This window comes from Argiope bruennichi, chromosome 10 (genome assembly GCF_947563725.1).
Source record: "Argiope bruennichi chromosome 10, qqArgBrue1.1, whole genome shotgun sequence".
NCBI lineage: Eukaryota > Metazoa > Arthropoda > Arachnida > Araneae > Araneidae > Argiope > Argiope bruennichi.
The window spans coordinates 81557859-81577806 of NC_079160.1; the positions used below are offsets into that span (position 1 = coordinate 81557859).

A 19948-nucleotide genomic window follows, 5' to 3' on the forward strand; every position below is an offset into this window, starting at 1 on the left:
CATAATTATTCTTCAAATTAGTAGAACCTTTTGATGCAAAAAATAATATTTAAAATTTTAAATACTAGAATAAAAAAATATTTTATTGAAACTTACAGTACAAATATCATTTCTTTTAAATCAAGACTATTTGCTAATGTCTCAAAAATCAGTGATCTTTCTGTTGATGAAACATGTATTTTTATATTCGAATATTATTTGATCCTCATCATATTGTTTTACATTTTCTTTAATGAGATGTTATAAATAAGAAATTTCCCCAACTACCAGTTTGTTGTGAAATTTGTTCATATGGTCTATTTCTCTCTGTAACCATATTTCACTCGAAAACTATATGTGGTTTTTTTGGTAGTTGTCTGCTGAGGAAGGTTTCTGTTTCTGTTCATTTCCAAAATTAAAATGTCGGGTCGAGGGGGTAAAAAAAGGAGCAAAGCAACGTCTAGATCTGCTAAAGCTGGGGTTTTATTTCCAGTTGGTCGATTTCATCGTTATTTGAGAAATGGAACTCATCATCAACGAATAGGCGCTGGAGCGCCGGTTTATATGGCAGCCGTAATTGAGTACCTTACTGGTTGGTGATAATCATTCTATACTTCGTCGTGATATATTTTTAAAACTTAATATCAAATTATCTATTGAAGAATAAATGAAAGAATTTTTTGATGTTATTTTAATGATTTTTTTCTGATATTTAAATATGTTTACATAGTTTTGTTTTCAAATGCAATTGTTGATCCCCTTCAGATTTCTTCCATGAAATTATTTCCAGGGATTCAACTAAGAAAAACTGATAAAAATATTTTTTATCGAGTTAATAACTATACCATTTTAAATTTAATGTTTCTTTCGCAAATAAATTTTGCAAAATATTTTTAATGCTAAAATTTTTTATTTTAACGTTAAATTTTATGAAAAAAAATTTATTCTTACTTTGCAGCTTAAAATATCTTTTTTATATACATTTGAAAATTTGTGCTTAATAAAAACAGGCAAAGTGTATAAATAAACAATGTTAAAAATTTACATAATGTTATTAATAATTAAATGTGGAGAAAAGTATTCAATTTTGGTTACATATTTAGTTTAAAACAGAAATAATTTTTTTTATCAGTAGAAATTTTTTTTATTCAATTAATTTTTTTTTATTTGTTTACTGAAAATTCAGCTTTTACAAATATAGATAGATGCATTACAATTTTTATGAAAAATATTGTTATATTTTATGAAAATTTGGATGTACAGCTCAAAATTGCAAAAAAATTATTACAATTTTCTATTCAATATTAATAATATTTCTTCCTTGTAAATACTGGTTTAAAATCTAAAGTAAACAGTATATCAGTTTAAACTGAATTTTAAAGAAAATGAATAATTTTTTTTTCTTATATACAATGGAATATATTTATTTTATAAAATTTATTTTTATTCAGTTTTTTTTTTTTCTGATTATCATGGCTTTATTCTTTATTTAGGATATAAATCATATAATACCATATTGTTGAAATATTTTGTATTTCATTGGCGATATAGTCTTGTTAATATAATTATTTATCATAGTAAATCTGGAACATATTTATGTATTAACTTGGATCAATAGGAAAATTTGTGATATATGTTCTTATAAATTCATCTTTGTATTTTCATTTTCTTTCCTTTTTGAAAACATTTCCTTTTCACATTAAATGTGCAAGAAGCATATTTACTTTAACAAGTAAATGTGCTTGTGCAGTCTTTCATTTTGCTTCAGTCATCAACCTTTCTTTTTGATTAGCTGAAATCCTTGAACTGGCTGGTAATGCTGCAAGAGATAACAAAAAGGGTAGAGTCACTCCCCGTCATATTCTTTTGGCTGTGGCCAATGATGAAGAACTTCACTTGGTATGATAATTAAACTTTTTAAAATTAATTAACCAATTTAATAATATATTTTTAAAATATGTTTTTAAATGTGATAATACAAATTATATTCTTTTGTTTTTTGAGCAACATATTGTTATATTTTTTAAAAAGAAAAACTTATGATATTATACGTTTAACCTTTTGTTATTTAGTTTTTAAAAACAACCAGTATTTTTATAATGTAATCATTATTACATTGAATGAATAATATCTACAGTATCGAAACTGCCAGTTTTTTTCATACTTCACCCATTTAGATTGGTTATTTATTTTAAGTTTTCTCGGTATATCAATTTTTTTATACTACATTTTCTTTTCTTTTTGTTTTGTTTTACTTGGTTTTAAAACAGAGCATCTGGATTATGAAATTCTAATTTATTACTAGTGTCTTCAGTTGTTATTGCATTTTCAGTTTTCATTAATATTGCTAATTTGGCCAGATTATTTATTTTATCAATTTTATGCAACAGCATATTTCAGAATCAAAATATAATTAGACCATAATTTCTTTAATTTTTTTATGCATAATTTTCGTCTTGTATTTGAAAACTTTGAGTTCAATGTAAAAGGAATCTTTAATCTCAATTCCTAACTACAACTGTAACTCTCAAATGCCGAGTGTTGCCTTTAAGTAATATATCCAATTTTGTCTTCTAAATTACTATAAGCTTAATATTGGAGGTCTAATATCTATTGTAGCAGTAGTTTTTGAAATGTTATTACATCAATTTATAGCATTTACATGGAAGCGTAAGTGCTGATGAAAAATAGAGATTTTTCATTTATGACTGCCTTTTTTCTGGTTTTTTCTGGTTTTTTTGTTTTTTTTTTTTGTTTCTATGGTTGAAAATTTTTCTACATTTTACTCTGCAATATTGAATTAAAAGTTGTTGCTTGAAAGGTACTTCAGGTATAAGGTATTTCAGTCTATATTTATCATAGTTTATATATATTAATACAATTAAAGCTTAAGGTTACCAACTAGCAATAAATTTTTTCTTAGCTTTAAATCATACTTAAAACAAATTACAATTTTTTTAAAGAAATGAAAGTCAAGTCAATTTTTAAAAGATCAGGTATTGAAGGATAATTTTAAAAAATAATCTTGCCATTTGTAATTATTCTTGGTTGAAATGAATAAATTAATTATTAATGACAAATTAAATATTTTAAATATTCACTTCAGTAATGACACCTCTTTTGGTTCATTATAATTAACTATATTTGCCATACATTAATTCTTTAATTAATTCTCTCTTATTGATTTATTATTCTTAAATGACTCTTTTGATTGTTACCTTAATTTTACTTTATCATTTCTTACATATGAAGTAAAAAAAGAGGAACACATTCACATGCCAGGATTTTAAAAACAAAAATCTGGATATTTATTGTCTTCATTGCTTTACTCAAGACCATAATTTTTATCTGCAAAAGGAGGGAATAGTATTTTTATTAGAGACAAAAAAATTCTACTCTGAGATTTTGATAAATTTTTTGTTCTAAGTCTTAAAAGCTCATCTCTGGAATTATGTTTGTGTATCTGTGAACATGATAACTTTTAAAATGCATTAAATTAGATGGATGAAATTTTATGTCTGATTTTGTTTCTAAAATGGGTATTCTGTGCCTTATTTTTTTCCAATCAGTGTACAAAATAACATTCAAAATGCATGCTAGGTTTCCTTCAATATAGCACAAATCACTTGTGTACAAGATCTGAAAATAATAATCTGAACACCTGGAGTGTTTATTACCTGTTTGAGATCCATATTTTTTATGTGGAGGAATTCCAGTACAACATTTATGTTAGCAATTATACAAGTAAACTGCAGCAAACAGAAAGATCGCTCCTTTGAATTATTCTGTCTTAAAGCCAAGAGCTCGAGATTTATTTCTGCCAATGATCTACTACTTAAGGGATTATAGTCCACTTTAAAATAGTTGAGATATTTAACTATTTTCTACTGAAAATTAGTGAATTCATTTCATATTTAATTTGTAATGAGATATATATTTCATATTTGCATGATCATTTTGCTTAAAAATTTAACATATTGATCATTGTTGTATCTGTGTATTTAAAAAACAAAAGCAGCAAATATCAAAGAACCAATCACAAGTCTCTAATCACTGATCTAAATTTGACAGTTTTTATTTCATTTGAAAGCGTGTTTCTTAAATTTGTGTCCTCTCTTCATCACGCTTCATTTTCACGAGAAATATTGTATGGGAAAAAATGCTGCAGAGTTCCTCAGCCGGATTACTTATACTGATCTTGAAAACTTTTATTTTATATGAAAGCTCATGACCCATATATATATATAATACCAATGATTGTCTTATTACTACTTCCATTTTTGAAAGAAATTTCTAAAGGAGTCTCTAATTGTGTATTTCCTATGGGGGAAAAAATTTGAATAGTTCCTAAACTCCAGTATTGTTCCAATTTCAATTTTTCTAATTTAATGTGAGAGCATCATCAATGGACTGCAGCCTCATCATCCTAAATCTTTGAGAGTTATCATAAAATAAAACAAGCTCCCCCCCCCCTCCAAGTTTAACAAATGGATTGATTTCACTAATTTTAATCACCACATTTCAGACATTACTAATCAACCAGAAAGCTACATATTTACTGTTCAAGTGTAAATTAAAATAGTACTTTCTTCTCGTGTGATAAGATGTATTTCTTTAAAGTTAGCTGACATGACCAGATTAAATACTCTTATTATTATTGGCCAAAAAATTATTGCAAAAACACAGCTAGTATCTCATAAAATTACTATACTTATTTAAAATATATGAAAAAATAAGTTAAATTATTTTATTAAATTTGTTTTTTAAAAGCGAATATTTGATAGAATTTGTCTGCAATTGATGTAATATTACTCATTTAAAACTTTTTTAGTTATTATTACCTGTCTGTAATATTAAATAGATGCATATTAACACCAGTACTAACTTTGTATCAAATTAATATCTGAATTGTAGTCAATTATTCAGCAAGAAAAGAAATTATAATTCGACACTGACTGAGATTATATTAGATAATATATTGAGAAAAAAGTAAGTTTCTGGGTAAATAATTATTAAAATTTAGTACTTATGAAGCAAAAAAAAAAAGAAAAAAAAGAAGAAGAAGAAAGGGAAATACCTAAGAAACACATTAATAGCATTCCTTTACAGTGGCTAAATTTAAAAAAGTGCAATATTAGAGAAATTGTTGTAAAACATTTTGTTATTAACTTACGACAAAATGTGTTTTTTTATGCTGTTTTCAGAAGAATTAGAATCTAAATGTTTTAAATTTAATCTGCAGAACAATGCAAGTTCAAACTGAGTAACTAGAAATTGAGCTTTACTTGTGATAATACTATATCTAGCATAAGTTTTATTTATAAATTACTTATTAGTTATATCCCATGTAATAATGCCCATAATTTACACTCAGAGAGATTCTGCATATATATGTTTTTATTAATTGTTTTTCCATTGACAGATACTATATGATGAATAAAATAAATATCATTGTTTTATTATAAAAATGAATTATAATTGTGTGAATAACTATAAACTTAGCTTGATATTTGTGAGCAACCATATTTAGACAAAGGAAAATCCTGTTGATAAAGAGTTAATGTATATAACAAAGATATTAATATATTTTTTATTTTGTTTTTTCAGTTGCTGAAAAATGTCACTATTGCTTCAGGTGGTGTTTTGCCCAGAATTGAACCAGAATTATTGGCAAAGAAAAAGGGCCGCTTTGTGACTATGCCTTCACCTAGATCAGGTCCACCTTCTCCCGCCCCTCTAACAACAACTAAAAAAGCTAAGCCAGTTTATACAGGCCCAAAGAAGATTCCCCGAAAAGCTGCAGCTGCTGCTGCCGCAAAAGGAAAGGGAAAAGGAAAGGTGTGGTATTTCATTTAGTATTAATTTATTAAGTTATTTCAATTTTGCATCTGTAATGTAAGGGCTGATGAAAATATTTTCATATTTAATTTTAACTTAGTAATATGTTTAAGTTATAAAATATATATGCTTAAATAGGACATTTTCATTTATTTCTTATTGCCAATTATCGTATTATCAGTTTGCATGATATAACCTGATATATTTATTTATTAATCTTGATTTGCTTTTATGATTATGGTCACAAATATAAATTTGAGCTACTTTTGGCTGTTTTGTCGAAAAGTGATCTTATATGGTGCTGAAACATTTTTGTTATAATTACTGATTAGTTAAACTTATTCTGATAGGCCAGCAAAGATCTCCCTAATTCTCTTAGTAAAGAAAGTGGTGGAATTACAGTACTCTCTGAAAAAAAGCTTTTCCTTGGACAAAAGGTATTTTTTTCATCTTGTATATCATGAAACCATTCACATTCACTCAATGTGTGTATGCATGTAATTATATTATGTATGCATATATATAACTTCCTATACATAATATTTGGGAAATGATTTAAATTTTTTTTCCCTACAAGATATTTATTTGTAATTTTAAATATTACTTTTTTTTCCTTATTTTTTTTTTACTGCATGAATGCTAGATTAAACATGTTAATGTAATTTATTTTTTTCAGAATTTGCATTCTACTGTCTAATTACAAGCATAATTTTTGCTTGCACTGAATGTCAGATTTACATGGATTATCACAGCTTCTAGTTTTCTTATTCTTCTATTATCATATTACATATCCTAATTATTCATAAGCTTTTAGAAATTTGCTTGATATTTTTTATATAGTGTCCTGAGAGACAAATTTTTTGCAATTTATAAGTTATTGTTTAAAAGAATAATGAAAACTGGATGGATGTTGTACTGTGCTGTTTTAAATAATTAATTCATTAGAAAGAAAAAACTTCTGCATTACTAGTCATTATAAAGAGAAAATATGTATTTCTATCCTTACATGTAATTTCTGAACTTGATAAAAAAAAATCTTTTTTGTTTTTTTATTTTATTTATTAATATGAAGACTAAATAAAAATTGCATCACCTTCCATCTACATTAGTTATGAATATCTCTTTGAAATTAAAAATGTTTTCTTATCTTTCTCAATTTGCATTTTTTACCAGCATTTAATACTAGTGTCATTCTGAAATTCATAATATGCATATTATTTAATTTTTAAAGATATGCCTATATTGTAAAGGAGTAGTGATACATTTTCATTCTTACAGGAAATCTGCTTATTCAATACAGAGCATAATACTGTTTATTTAAAGTTCTTTAAAGCTCATTCATCTTTTTTCCTTATATTTGTTCACTCATACTTACACACACACACACACACACAAAGTGTTCATTGATAAAAATGTGTATACTTTTGTCTGTGAATGAACTTGTAGTATTTTTATTATAGTTAACTGTGATACAAGGTGATATCATCAATGTAACAGCTGATGCTGTTCTTCATCCTACAAATGCATCATTACATATGAACAGTGATGTGGGTTAGTATGCCTCATTATGCATGAACCATAACATAGTCTCTATTTATCTCTATCTATATATAAACAGTCAAAACTCATTGAGACAAATTTTACTAAACCATGGAAAAAAAAAATTATTGACTTCATATTGAGTGAAATTTTGGCTTTTATCTTAAATTTTATTAAAGTTGAAATTTGACTTTTGTTTAAAATTTGTTAGCTTCAAAAAAAAAAAAAATTTTTTTTTGATCTATTCTTTGAATAGTTATGGACTAGATATGCTGAAAACCAACAGTGATCAGAAAAAAGTTTGAAAATTTTTATTAAAAAAAAATTATTAGTCATATCTATAAGAATACTGCAAGGTTTTCTTTTAATTGAAAGTAAATATAAAAATAACTAGTACAGTAATAAAAGGCTATTTTTTTAACCTTTGACATCTTTTTGCTGTTATTTTTTTATTTTTCCCTTCTTCAGTGTATCTCCTTTGCAGTGATAATGTGTGGGGTGTTTGAATTTTGTTTGTTATACCTTAGCTGTTAAATCATTTCTGAGTAATCAATGTAAGAATTTAAGCATGTATTAAAACTTAAGCAAAAAATATTTGCATGCTTTTTGTACATCACAGAATTTTTTGAAAATTAAAAATGTTACTGATTCAACATACTTTCATAAAAGAATGAATTTACGGAGGGAATTAAAAACAGTATTTTTCAAAAGATTTTAAATCTGGAAATATTTTCATCTGTTGAACTTTTCTTTATATATATTATTGTTGTATTGGCTGAAATTCAAATAAATTTTTGTGGGGTTCTAATTTGACATGTTTGTTGCAGATCCTTAAAAAGTAGGATATAGCTGATATTTCTGTTATCTAATTGGATAATAAATTCAGAATTATGAAACCTATCCCTTGTATTTTGGGTTGTTTCTTCAACTTAGACTTAATCTGAAAACTGAAAATTTCATGCTGTATTTTTTTCTTATCACATATGATGTAATATTTTTTTAAAATTATGTTAATGTTATAGATAAATTTGTGTAAGATTAGAAAATTTATCATATTTTGTCTATAGTTTCTTGTTCGTAATTTTGTCGTGATGAGTTTTGATTCTTTCACCTGCTTGTTAATAATATACCTATATATAGAATTGAATACAGGGAAAAAGTAGGAGTAAATTTAGTAGTGCTACTTTACAAATATAATAATTTTTTTCCCCTTAGTAAATAGTAATAATTTAAAAAAATTGCATATTGTTTCTTTGAATAGTAAGTGTTTTTAGACATTTTTTATAATGTTTGTTATAATTTATTTACAAATTTTAATTCAGATATTTAGTAATGTTGAATTTCATCCTTATCTATTTAAAAGATTCAGCAGTTTTTACATTACTGATTTTAGGAGGAAAAAAATTGATGCAATATGGCATTGAAAACATTTTCTATTCATGTCTGATAAAAAATCAAAGCAAAAAAAAAAAGTTTTATGTTAGCAGTTTTTAAAAAGCTTAAACTATCATTTATTATGAGGAAAAGACTAAATTTTAGTATAATTTTTGTTATTATAAATATTTATAGTCAATATTAATGTTGGATGAGTAGCAATTGCATAAAAATTGCATGCTGAATTTTTTAGTTACTTTTTTTTTGTGAAACTTTAACTGTTATATATTTAATATCTAGCATAATTCGAATGCTATAAAATAGTTGTAATATTTTTTTTCTCATGTAGTTTTGAACTATTAAAATGTATGCTCATTTCATTCATACACCCTTTTATTTTAGGTCAAGCATTAGAAAAGGCTGGTGGAAAAGAATTTCAGCTAGAAATCAAAGATATTTTAACTTGCAATGGACAGCTTGATGTTGCTAGTGGTAAATTATTTAATTTATTATGTTTATGTCCTATTATTATCTTGATTAGCATTTAGAAAAGAATACTTGTCAAATTTTGCTTTGTACATCCATTTTAAGTAACATTTATTTGTCACATTTTAATTTATTATATTATTTTTCTGTATATTTTCTATTTGAGATTTTTAAATGTAAAGGCAGGTATTGATATTCGTTAAAAAGTTCTATTCCTTTAAACTACTATATTTTAGCCTAAATCTGGCTTTAATTTATTGAATCGCAACTCCAGTTGGAGTCAGAATGATATTTAGAATATTTCGCAGTAATTTGTTTCAAATGTTATTAATATTTTATTCAAATGTAATTAATATTAGATACAATTTTAAATTAATGTTTTTTATTTCGGATTAATTAAAATATCATTATTTTTTTTAAAATTTTTGTTCCATAAATATTAATATTGTCTGAAATAAGAATTTTAAATAACCAAAATGGGAGGAGAATATAGAGGCAGAGAGAACTGTAGGATTAACAAACAGTCCTACAGTTTTGTATAAGTTGGTGATTAAATGGCAGTGTGTATTTACAGTGCATTGTAATTTAAGTAGAATTGGTGTTGAGATGTTAAGATTGCTGAACTACCAAAATAACTGTTTATTTTCTTATGTGTTGCTTGATTTCGGACATCTTTTTTATTAGCTTATTATTGAATAGTAATTTAATAATATGCACACACAAAACTTGTCTGGCTGTATTAGCTAATTTCTAAAGTTTAAGAAATAAGTATAACTTTCAATTGGAAAGATTTTTTAAATATATAAAGAATTATATTTTATGTTGTTTAAAAACATTAAATGTGTTTGTGAGGAAAAATTGTCTAAATTAATAGTGGTATCCAAACTTCAGAACTAAGTCAATTTTAGTTGAAAAAAAAATTGATTTTTTTTAATAATATATATATTAGTAATTAGATATTAGGCAATGATGAGAGGGGACATAGTATATAAAAATTTGAGCTTTTTGTGATTTATAGAAATAGTAAATACAAGTTATGTTGCAATAGGAAACATCTTCTGCATTAATGTTTCATGCAATTGTACAAAAAAAGGAATGTGATAAATACAATTGACCTATAAGAAATTATAGTTAATTTTCTTTTTAACTCCTTCATAAAAGAGAAAAATAATCAAGAATTTCTAAATATTTTTAATGAATTGTCCTCAATTGAAGTTAAATGGTAGTTTGTAAATGTAAAATCATCAAAATGAGTTGTGATTTGATTGAAATTTATAATGTATGTAGAGGATTTACTTGATGCTATTATTTTTTTCTAACTTTTATGTTTAATTTTTGGATTATTAAATTTTAATTTTTGAAAGTTTCATAGAATATTGTTGGATTAGATTTATCATATTAACAACAATTTATACATCAAAACATAGTCCGTAGTTTGAATTTGGCATCTGAAGAGTTTTGCAATGATGTTAAATAAGAAGATTATTTACTTTTATTGATTTCCTTCATCTGTTATCTTTATGCTAAAATTTTAAATTATAATGTTTGGATTGAAACAATTTTTAATATCATGCACCACTATTTTATAAATCATATTCATCAAGATTTATTTTTGATATTGATATAAAAATTGTTTAGTTAAGTTTATTGAAATTTTTATTTATTTTGCAGCTGTGATTTCACCTGGACATAACTTTCCTGCTAAGTATGTCATTCATTGTCATATACCACCCTATGGATCATCTAATGCTACAGAAATGATGGAAAAGGCTGTTAAAAATGTATTGTCTTTAGCTGATGAAAAGAACTTAAAATCCATTGCTATTCCTTCAATAAGTTCTGGAAGGTATTTTTCTTTTTCTTTCTAATGCATTTAGATATTCTTAGGCAGTTGCAAGATTAAAACAGTGGCATTAATGATAATGATTTTATTTTAGTTTATCATAGTATAATTGATTTTTTAACATGAAATTTATGTAAGATGAAATATTGATCAGAGAGTGAAGTAAATATTTTTTTATGTTGCTACTGTTATATGATTTGTCTTTTATTATTTTAACATTTTTATTGGGCATTTACTATTATTTTAAACATCTGTCTAATTTATTTTATTTTTTAGTGAATATATGTTTTTGTGCGTTAGTCATCTTCTGCTTAATAACTGATATAGGACCATTTGACAGTAAATCTCTAAAACTTATTGGATATTTTTTTTAAAAAAATTCAGTTTTATTGAAATTTTATGTATAAATCCGGAAATTGATTTTCATATGAGATTCAACTTTTTTTCCTATTTATACTATAAACATGTAAAATTATAGCAGTGTTTAAAACACTAATCTAAATACCTTATATTTGAAAAATAGATATTTCAATATTCTTATATATCAAAATAGTTTCTCTACTGTTAACAAAGGAAACTTCTTTCGATTTAAAGCTCTCATTAGTACTGTGGAATTTTAATTATTTAAATAAGGATTGTTGATGCCAATAAATGAAAATGCTGAACTTAGAGGTGAAACAAAAAGAATATGTGCTGCTTAAGGAGAAACATTAAAAAAAATTATTTCGATCTGTTTCTTTTGTCAAAATTTAACCTTTTTCATTTCACTCTTTAAAATTTCTCACTCTACTTTTTAAAATGAGTATTTGATACGAGTAATTTTACTTAAAGTTGGATCTGCAAATTTACTTGTATAATACTATACAAAATTGTACATGGATTTGAAAATTGATATTATTTATAATTAATATAACATATTTACTATAATATTTAGAGAATAATCAAAGAATGTCTCATTTTGTGAATTAAAAAAAAAAAACTAAGTTACTGAATGCTTATCGTATGCACATTTTTATCATATACATAATGACAACCAAGTGCAAATTAATTGAAAGCTCTATCTTAAATTGGATAAAAGTCTGAACGTTTTAAAAATATGATGATGATGGAAAATCTAATATGGATAAAAGTCCTTTGATGTTCTCATTTATGCAGGTATTTCATTTTTTATTATAAATAAAAGTCTTAAATATTAAAATACAGTTTAGAAGTTTTGACATGATAAGTAATAGGTTAAGGGCAGGGAAATAAGTGTAATAAAATAAAAGTATGTATTTTGAACATTTTTGAGTAATATGTCCCGTTAATAACCCCTCTATTGTGTCTTGCCTCTATTGTCTTTGATGATAAAATATTACAAAATAAAAAAATTTATTAATTGTAAATTAATCATGAAAGTTATTCTTGTAAAATAAAATTATACCACCATTAAAATGATTGACTGTTAGATTTTTGAAAATGTGTGATTTTTCATAATTCATTATATTTCAAGGCTGCTTTAATGAGACTCAATTCATTCTTGAGCTGTTTCAAAGTTACAAATTTCATTTGTATGTTCATCAAACTCATTCCTATCAATTGAATGAACTTTTTCTTTTAACTGCTGGAGAAAAATGCAAATATTATTCATATACTAAAACACAAATGATATGATTAAAGGAGAAAAAGATGTTCTAAATCTTATGAAAGATTTGCAACATTATTTGCTGCTTTAGAAGTATAATTACCTAAATTTCCCACTACTCATGTGTTGCACAATCACAAATAAAATATATCTCTACCTGGGAACTGTACAAATTATATTTTTCAATTTATGATTTTTTTTAATTAATTTTACAGTGTTTGTTACCTAAAATGTTAGATAACAAAACTATTGTGTTTCATTAGTTAATTTATATCAGTTATATAATTTAATATTTTAATATATTTTTATTATTTTGCTAGCTCTGCCTTTCCTAAGCAACAAGCTGCTCAGATCATCCTCAAAGGAATCTCAAATTATTTTGTAAACATCCTGTCCAGCTCTTTAAAACAAATATTTTTTGTTCTTCATGACATGGAAAGCATTGGGATTTACACAAGTGAACTTGCCAAGTTAGATTCATAGTGAGGTAATTCTTTTTATCCAATTTTTTTAGAACATTAGGTTTATGGATATTCAAGGAGAAATTTTTTCGTTATTCTGCATTAAACAAATCACATTATAAGGTCATTCATTTAATAAACTGATAAATTAGTTCAGCAATGTTAATGATTTATTCTAGTTTTTCTTTTACATTTCTTAATCTTTGTGAAAACCTAATGTAATAATTAAATAAACTTAATGAAATGTATTAATCCTGACCATTAATACTTGTTTGTTAATATTATCTTAATTATCTGTTTGATAACTAGAGTAACATTTTTACTTGATTTACCTGCCTAATGGCTCAAGCAGCTGCTTAAACAGAAATCCATTACTGTAGATATTAGGTGTTGATGAATTATTTTTGAAAAAGATATGGAAGTATATTGTGGGAAAGTAATATCTTGATGATAATTGATGCCAGTTTTCTGAAGCATAAATATATATTTCTCTTAAAAAGTTATTAATTGGAAGCATTTATTCTATTTCAGTATTTTTCTGTGTATTATTTTGCAAATATAAAAGTAATAACTATTCGAATATTATTTAAAAAATATTCAAATCATAGAATTTTTCGGAATATTATGTTACTAAAAGCGAAGGGGAAAAAAGTGTCTTAACTGTATTTACTAAAAATGCATACAGTTCTACCAAGCATTTTGTCTGATAGACTTGATTGAATATTTTTTTAATTATCATTTATAGAGTGTATTATTTTTAAAAGTATTTTATAATATTGGTCGTTTGCATATTCCTTGTGCAGTATAGTTTTAGCAATCAGAATTGATAAAGCATTATTTTTTTTCAAGTATATTAAAAATATATAATTTTAATGTTTTGTTACATATGATGCTATGTTTATAAATTATGGGTGACATGTGGTAACCTATTGATTAAATCTTTATTATTTATTAACTGATGAGGGAAATGCTGATATGGTTTCTGAGTATCATGACTATCATAAATATGCAAGTTTTTATTTGGCATTAAATAAAGTAGTAGTTGAAAAAATAGTTTTTAACTTATTGCTCTGTTTTAATCTGGTTTTAATCTAATTTATGAAGCAACTAACTGTAACTGGTATGAATAGCCAGAGGGGATATATGATGTGCATTTCTTCCTTGAATGAATAAAAACAAGAAAATATTTTTACAGATAAAATATTATTTTTATATATTTTTCAAATATGCAGCGATTTTTTTTAAATAGAAAAATGTATTTACAGAGTAACATGAAATAAATGATGTATAAGTGAAAAGTTAATTTAAAAAAAAATATTCATATCAAAAGAGTTTAGAATCATTTTTAAATCTGTATAAAAACATAGAATTCTTATTAATTATGGATGCTTCAATGTAAAGTGATTAGTTAAACTGTCAGAAATGCAAATATATTCATGTCTTTTTAATTAATAATCTGCAATAGATTATTAATTAAAATAGTATACTCATAATAGAAGGATTTTAGTTATGGAGCTGCAAAGTTCCAAGTTTAAATTCCATCTGTGATCTGTCATATCTGATGCATATCAAATCTGTCAGAATCACATATCCTCTTGTTTGTATGGTTTAGAAAATTAGAAGAAAGACCAATTAAAGTGTTGTTTTTTTCAATTAACCTTTTACAAAATCACTAGGTGTTTACAACATTCAAAATGTTGTTTTGATCTTACTAAACTAATTATTTAACAATTATAAGAAATTTAAAATTTTAGCATAATAAAGCACATTAAAGGAAATATACCTATTTAACCTTACTTCTACCACTTTTGTGCTTTTTCATGATAGTTTGCTGAATGTGTATATGTTTCAAATCAATGTTATTATTGGACTTAATATTTAAATTTATTTATTTTTATTTTATTTTATTTATTTACTTTCAGATTAAAGCACTGCCTTGTCATAACCATTCACATTGATGAAAGGAAGCAGAGAAATGAACATATTTCAGTGGACCAGATAAATTTGGTGTCTCATTTTCTATGGCTTGTGTATTTTTTAAAACTTGCAATGTATCCATTTAGTGCATAAAGGCTGAGTGACCATATTCACTTCAACTGGCTTTGTGTCCATGCTGATTGTGCATACTTTATTTTCATCAGATTTTGTTCCCACCATATTAAATAGATGATGCAGAAATCTTGTCCACTTCCAGTGCTACATTATATTATTTTTAGTGATATGAAACCTAAAAAGAATTTTGTCTTCCAAATGGAGAAATAAGAGATACTTTTTTGTTTCCATTGTTTTGCCATGTTTGACAACCTTGATCTATTGCTTTTTCAAAAATGTGTTGAATATAGATAAAACAAAATTAATGTCACCTTTGAAATTGAATACAAGCTCATAAATATTCATGTCAGTGAAATAACTTATGTTTTTGAAATCTTAACTATGTTTTGTAAAACTTACCATAAACAAACTATCTTTATGTCTGAAAAAAAAACTATCTTTATTAATGCTTTTTTAAAAATATATTTTTTATATTCCTTTAGGTAGGAAGAAGCTTAGTTTTCTTGCCATAGAATCTGGCAATTATATTTGGTTTGTGGTTATTGGGTGGGTTTTCATTCATTTTTTGCTTTTATCTATAAATATAGAAAATGCTAAAAGAAGAAATTACACTATTTAATTTTTACCATTTCTATTTTTTTTAAATGCCGATTTCATCTTAGTACTTGGAAAAATATGTTTAAGTTTTATGGAATATGTGGAACAAATTACATACAAAACATACATACAAAATTCTACGATACACTTCCTTTAAAAATATGGACATTTTAAGTCTTTTTTTTTATTGTAGTTCCAAATTGTGTATATAATTTATCCTATTAATAAATTATGAAAAGGAAAAGATAAAAGAAGCATTCTTTATTTTATTTTTTATATTCTATTTGTTAAAACAAAATTTTTAGTGAAGATAGAATTTAAATAAATAAATTTGCTTCTAGTAGCTGTCAAGAAAAAAATAGATCAAGGCTTCATTATATATGATATGGTTGTGATATTGTTTTACTATAATTTGCTTACTTAGTATTTTATGTTTGAAGATAAATTTAATTTCTCTTCTACTATTTTCAAAGTATTTTTAAAATGGCAATTACCATCTGTGAATTTTTTAAAAATGTTTGTGATGATAATTCATAAATATTTAAAAAAATCATATTTATATGCATTGTTGTTTGTGTGTTATAAAATTATCTGAGAAAACTATATTAATATTAGTTTTGAAAAATATTACTCACTATTTATTAATGCAACCTTTAAAAAACTTCTTTTTAAAAATGTCATTTTCAAAATGCTTGAAATGTTAATAATGTTTCAAAGCTTGTATTATTTGCATTGTTCATAAACAATTAAATGTGATTATTTTATTAATTTATATCTTGATTGAAAGTCACTAAACATATGCAGACCATAAACAAATATGTATTTGTTTCATTTTTTGAATATCTGTTAAAAATATATTTCTTACAAATTTATTTTATTTTATCTAAAGTATAATGATATTTATGAGTATTTATTTTTTAAACTATAAGTTATTTATTATGGTCTCTTGATATTTTTAATTTTAATGCTTGTATTGGTGAAATTTTTTCAAAATTTTCCTACTAACATAATTAGATTCCGAGATTTAATTTTAAAAAATTTTTTAAACCATAAGTTATTTATTATGGTCTCTTGATATTTTTAATTTTGATGTTTGTATTAGTGATTTTTTTAAAAGAAATTTTTCACTAACATCATTAGATTCCATATTAAATTTTTTAAAACATTTTGTTTCTCGATGAGACTTTGTTGAATGTTATCTTTTAATGAAGAAAATTAATTCATAAACTCTTGCAAATGTTTTTAAGTGTATTTCAATTTGCTCTAATTGCTATATTTTAAATTGATTAATTTCTAAGTCATTGAAAGTTAGTTCTTTGTTGACTAGCAGAACTTCTTTTTTCAAATTTAAAATTGTGATTATATCATTTTTTATATTTTTTATTTTAGCAAAAATCACAATAGCATTTTGAAATTTATATGAAAAAATAATTTTTGTATATTATTTAAGTTGCAGAAATAAACCCCTTTTAGCTGTGTATTGACTATACAAGCTTATATGAAGTTTTAAAAGTAAAAATTAAATTGTATATTATATTTTTTTTCACTTTCTCGATTTTTTTTTAGTTATCATTTTGATCATTCTTATCACCACTTTTTGATTTTTTAGTTAAAATATTACATTTCTATATAACTAAAAATTGATCTTCCATTTGTCTGAAAATAATGTCTATTTGTGCACTATATACAAAACTGTGCCAATTTATGTAATCCATACAGGAACAAATTTTGTATCTGATTTAAAATTCTTCTCTATAAACTTTTTGATACTGCTAATAATTTTATTTGATGCAAAATTTGTATGTCTGCAAATGTGCAATTTATTTTTTGTTTGTTTTATTTCACTCTACAGTTTATTGTTACTAAGCATGAGAAAATTATTTATTTAAAAGATTGGTGACAATTATAATTTTAACTTGAATGTCATTGATATATATTTTTTGAAAAAATGAACTGCCATTTATTTAGTTTTATGTCTAAAGAATAGTTGATTTCTGTGATTATTAAAAGTCTTTCAGAATTATTGTTTTTTTACTTTCCCTTACTGGCAAACTGCTTCCTGAATTCCAAGCATGTAAAAACTAGTCAAAATGCAGGGTATTTGAGAAAATTTTGACAAATTACAAAATTATGTAAAACAAAAACTATGAATTATAGAATAAAATATTTTTAATCATTTACACTAGGACTGGTAATGTTAATAGTACTTTAGGAATTATAAATTGAATATTATTATCTCTGATATGTCCTTTTAAACTATGCAAATAATGCTAGGCTTCTGATAAATACAATCTGCCCATAATGCAACATTTAAAAAAAAATCTAAGGAACTTTGAAAATCAAATAATGTGAATACTAAATGAAATTTTCTGATTTAATCATCTTTAAACTGTATAGATAGGTCATCTATCGGATTTTTGTTGCAAAATGAAGCTTTATAAGTCATGGCAGTAATATGTAACATTGAAGAAATGTGATTATTTCTAATTATTCTTTTACATAATTTTGTAATGTGATCAAAAATTCTCAGATATCATGTATACCTTTTTGTTAAATCAAAAGCTATGTGTGGTAAAAGCGATTTGATGTTTAAATGGTACTGGTGCTTTTTGGGATTGTGATTTTCTTTTATTGGTAAAAGCTAATGTTAGTCGGCCGTAGGTTTTTATTATTTTCCCCAGGTTCAAATGAAAATTTTGCTGTAGTAGTGCAATAATATTTGAGCTTGTGTACAATCGTTGACTTATTCGTGTGTACATAAATCTATTAGATACCATTGTTCTAAGTGAACAGTTTTATAGTATTTTTAAAGTGTTCTCGTATCTCATATGTAAATTTCACTGTCTTTTATACGGATGTATAAATTGCTTTTACATAGGAGAAACTAAGTCATTTTTCCTATTATTAAACTTCGTCTGGTTTTTCTATGCCATTTTATGGAAGAAGGAATAAAATATAGGGGATTGTGAAGTTGTATTTTTTTCTCTCTTTCTAAATATTAGTGAAAATAACTCTTCTCCACACTTATCCAAATGTGCAGATAAGTGGCACGAAAATTATTGTGTAATTCTATTTCAGAATTAGATGTCGTAAATGATATGTAGACGTACATTTTTCGTGTTTCTGTGCAAAACAAAATAAGCCATATTAGGCATTTTTTTCTTTTAATAGATGCCTTTTTTTTTTTTTACTGTGATGTGAATGCTTATTAAAATTATTTATATCATTGGATTAAAAGTATTATTTATTACTTTGTTTTATTTATAATAATGAAAATGCTTTGAATGGAACTTCAATTTCACTTATTCTCTGCTTTTATAGGGTATGAGTAATATTTTTGCTCATCCTTAATTCTATTGACTATGTTAAGTTTGATATAATTTATATGTTTTACCAATAGTAATTTATTTAAATATGTTAGCATAATTGGCTGAATATTATAAATTTACATTTTAAAATTGGATGAAGAATTGTATGTACTTTAATTTTTTTAAAGAATTCTACTTCTTTTAAGGTAAAAATATAATTAGATTTAAATTTATTATTCCTCTGTTATAAAAAAAAAATTGAATATTCTGAAAAGCCATCCCAACTTCTTCTTCTTTTTTTTTTTTTTTTTTTTTCTTCCCAAAGGGATGTTTTTTTTTTTTTTTTTTTTTTTTTTTTTGAATTATTTTATGAGAATTTTAAACTGTGTTATTACAATAATTTGTTTATATATTGAGATGAATGTGATTTAAATTAAGAAATATTTATTATGTGCACTTTGAGTTTATTAAAAATCGAACTGTATTTATTTTAAATGTTTATTTATTTATTTTTTGTCATATCTTCTTATATTTGCTTAGAACTTTGACATTTTAAAATTGTTATGATATTTGAAAGTGTGTTATTGAAGTTCCATTGCATTCTATTTATGTGAAAAAAAATGTTAAAAATAACCATTCTTTAAGAATATATGAATTTATTATAATTGCTTTGCAACATAATTGAAAAACATTGTAGTGATTATAAAAATTTACAAGCCATGTTTTAATTTATCTATTTTTTCGTTATTGTTCTTATCAGAGAAGGGTGTTGTTTGTGCTGATTGTTTCATTTTTTAAATTCTATGTTGAATTCTTATTTAGGGATAAGTAGCTGTATTACATTATG

The 19948-nt window shown here is 24.4% G+C and overlaps 1 protein-coding gene across 1 annotated transcript; it reads left to right on the forward strand.

The window, feature by feature from the left end:
- Nucleotides 1-319: 319 nt before the first annotated feature.
- Nucleotides 320-15987, forward strand: LOC129988471 (core histone macro-H2A.1-like). The gene is made up of 9 exons (XM_056096705.1): nt 320-571; nt 1772-1878; nt 5587-5817; nt 6168-6254; nt 7278-7368; nt 9133-9222; nt 10888-11062; nt 13004-13170; nt 15067-15987. The coding sequence occupies exons 1-8, from the start codon at nt 400-402 to the stop codon at nt 13164-13166; spliced, it is 1116 nt and encodes a 371-aa protein (XP_055952680.1). The 5' UTR covers nt 320-399; the 3' UTR covers nt 13167-13170; nt 15067-15987.
- The last annotated feature ends 3961 nt before the right edge of the window (nt 15988-19948 follow it).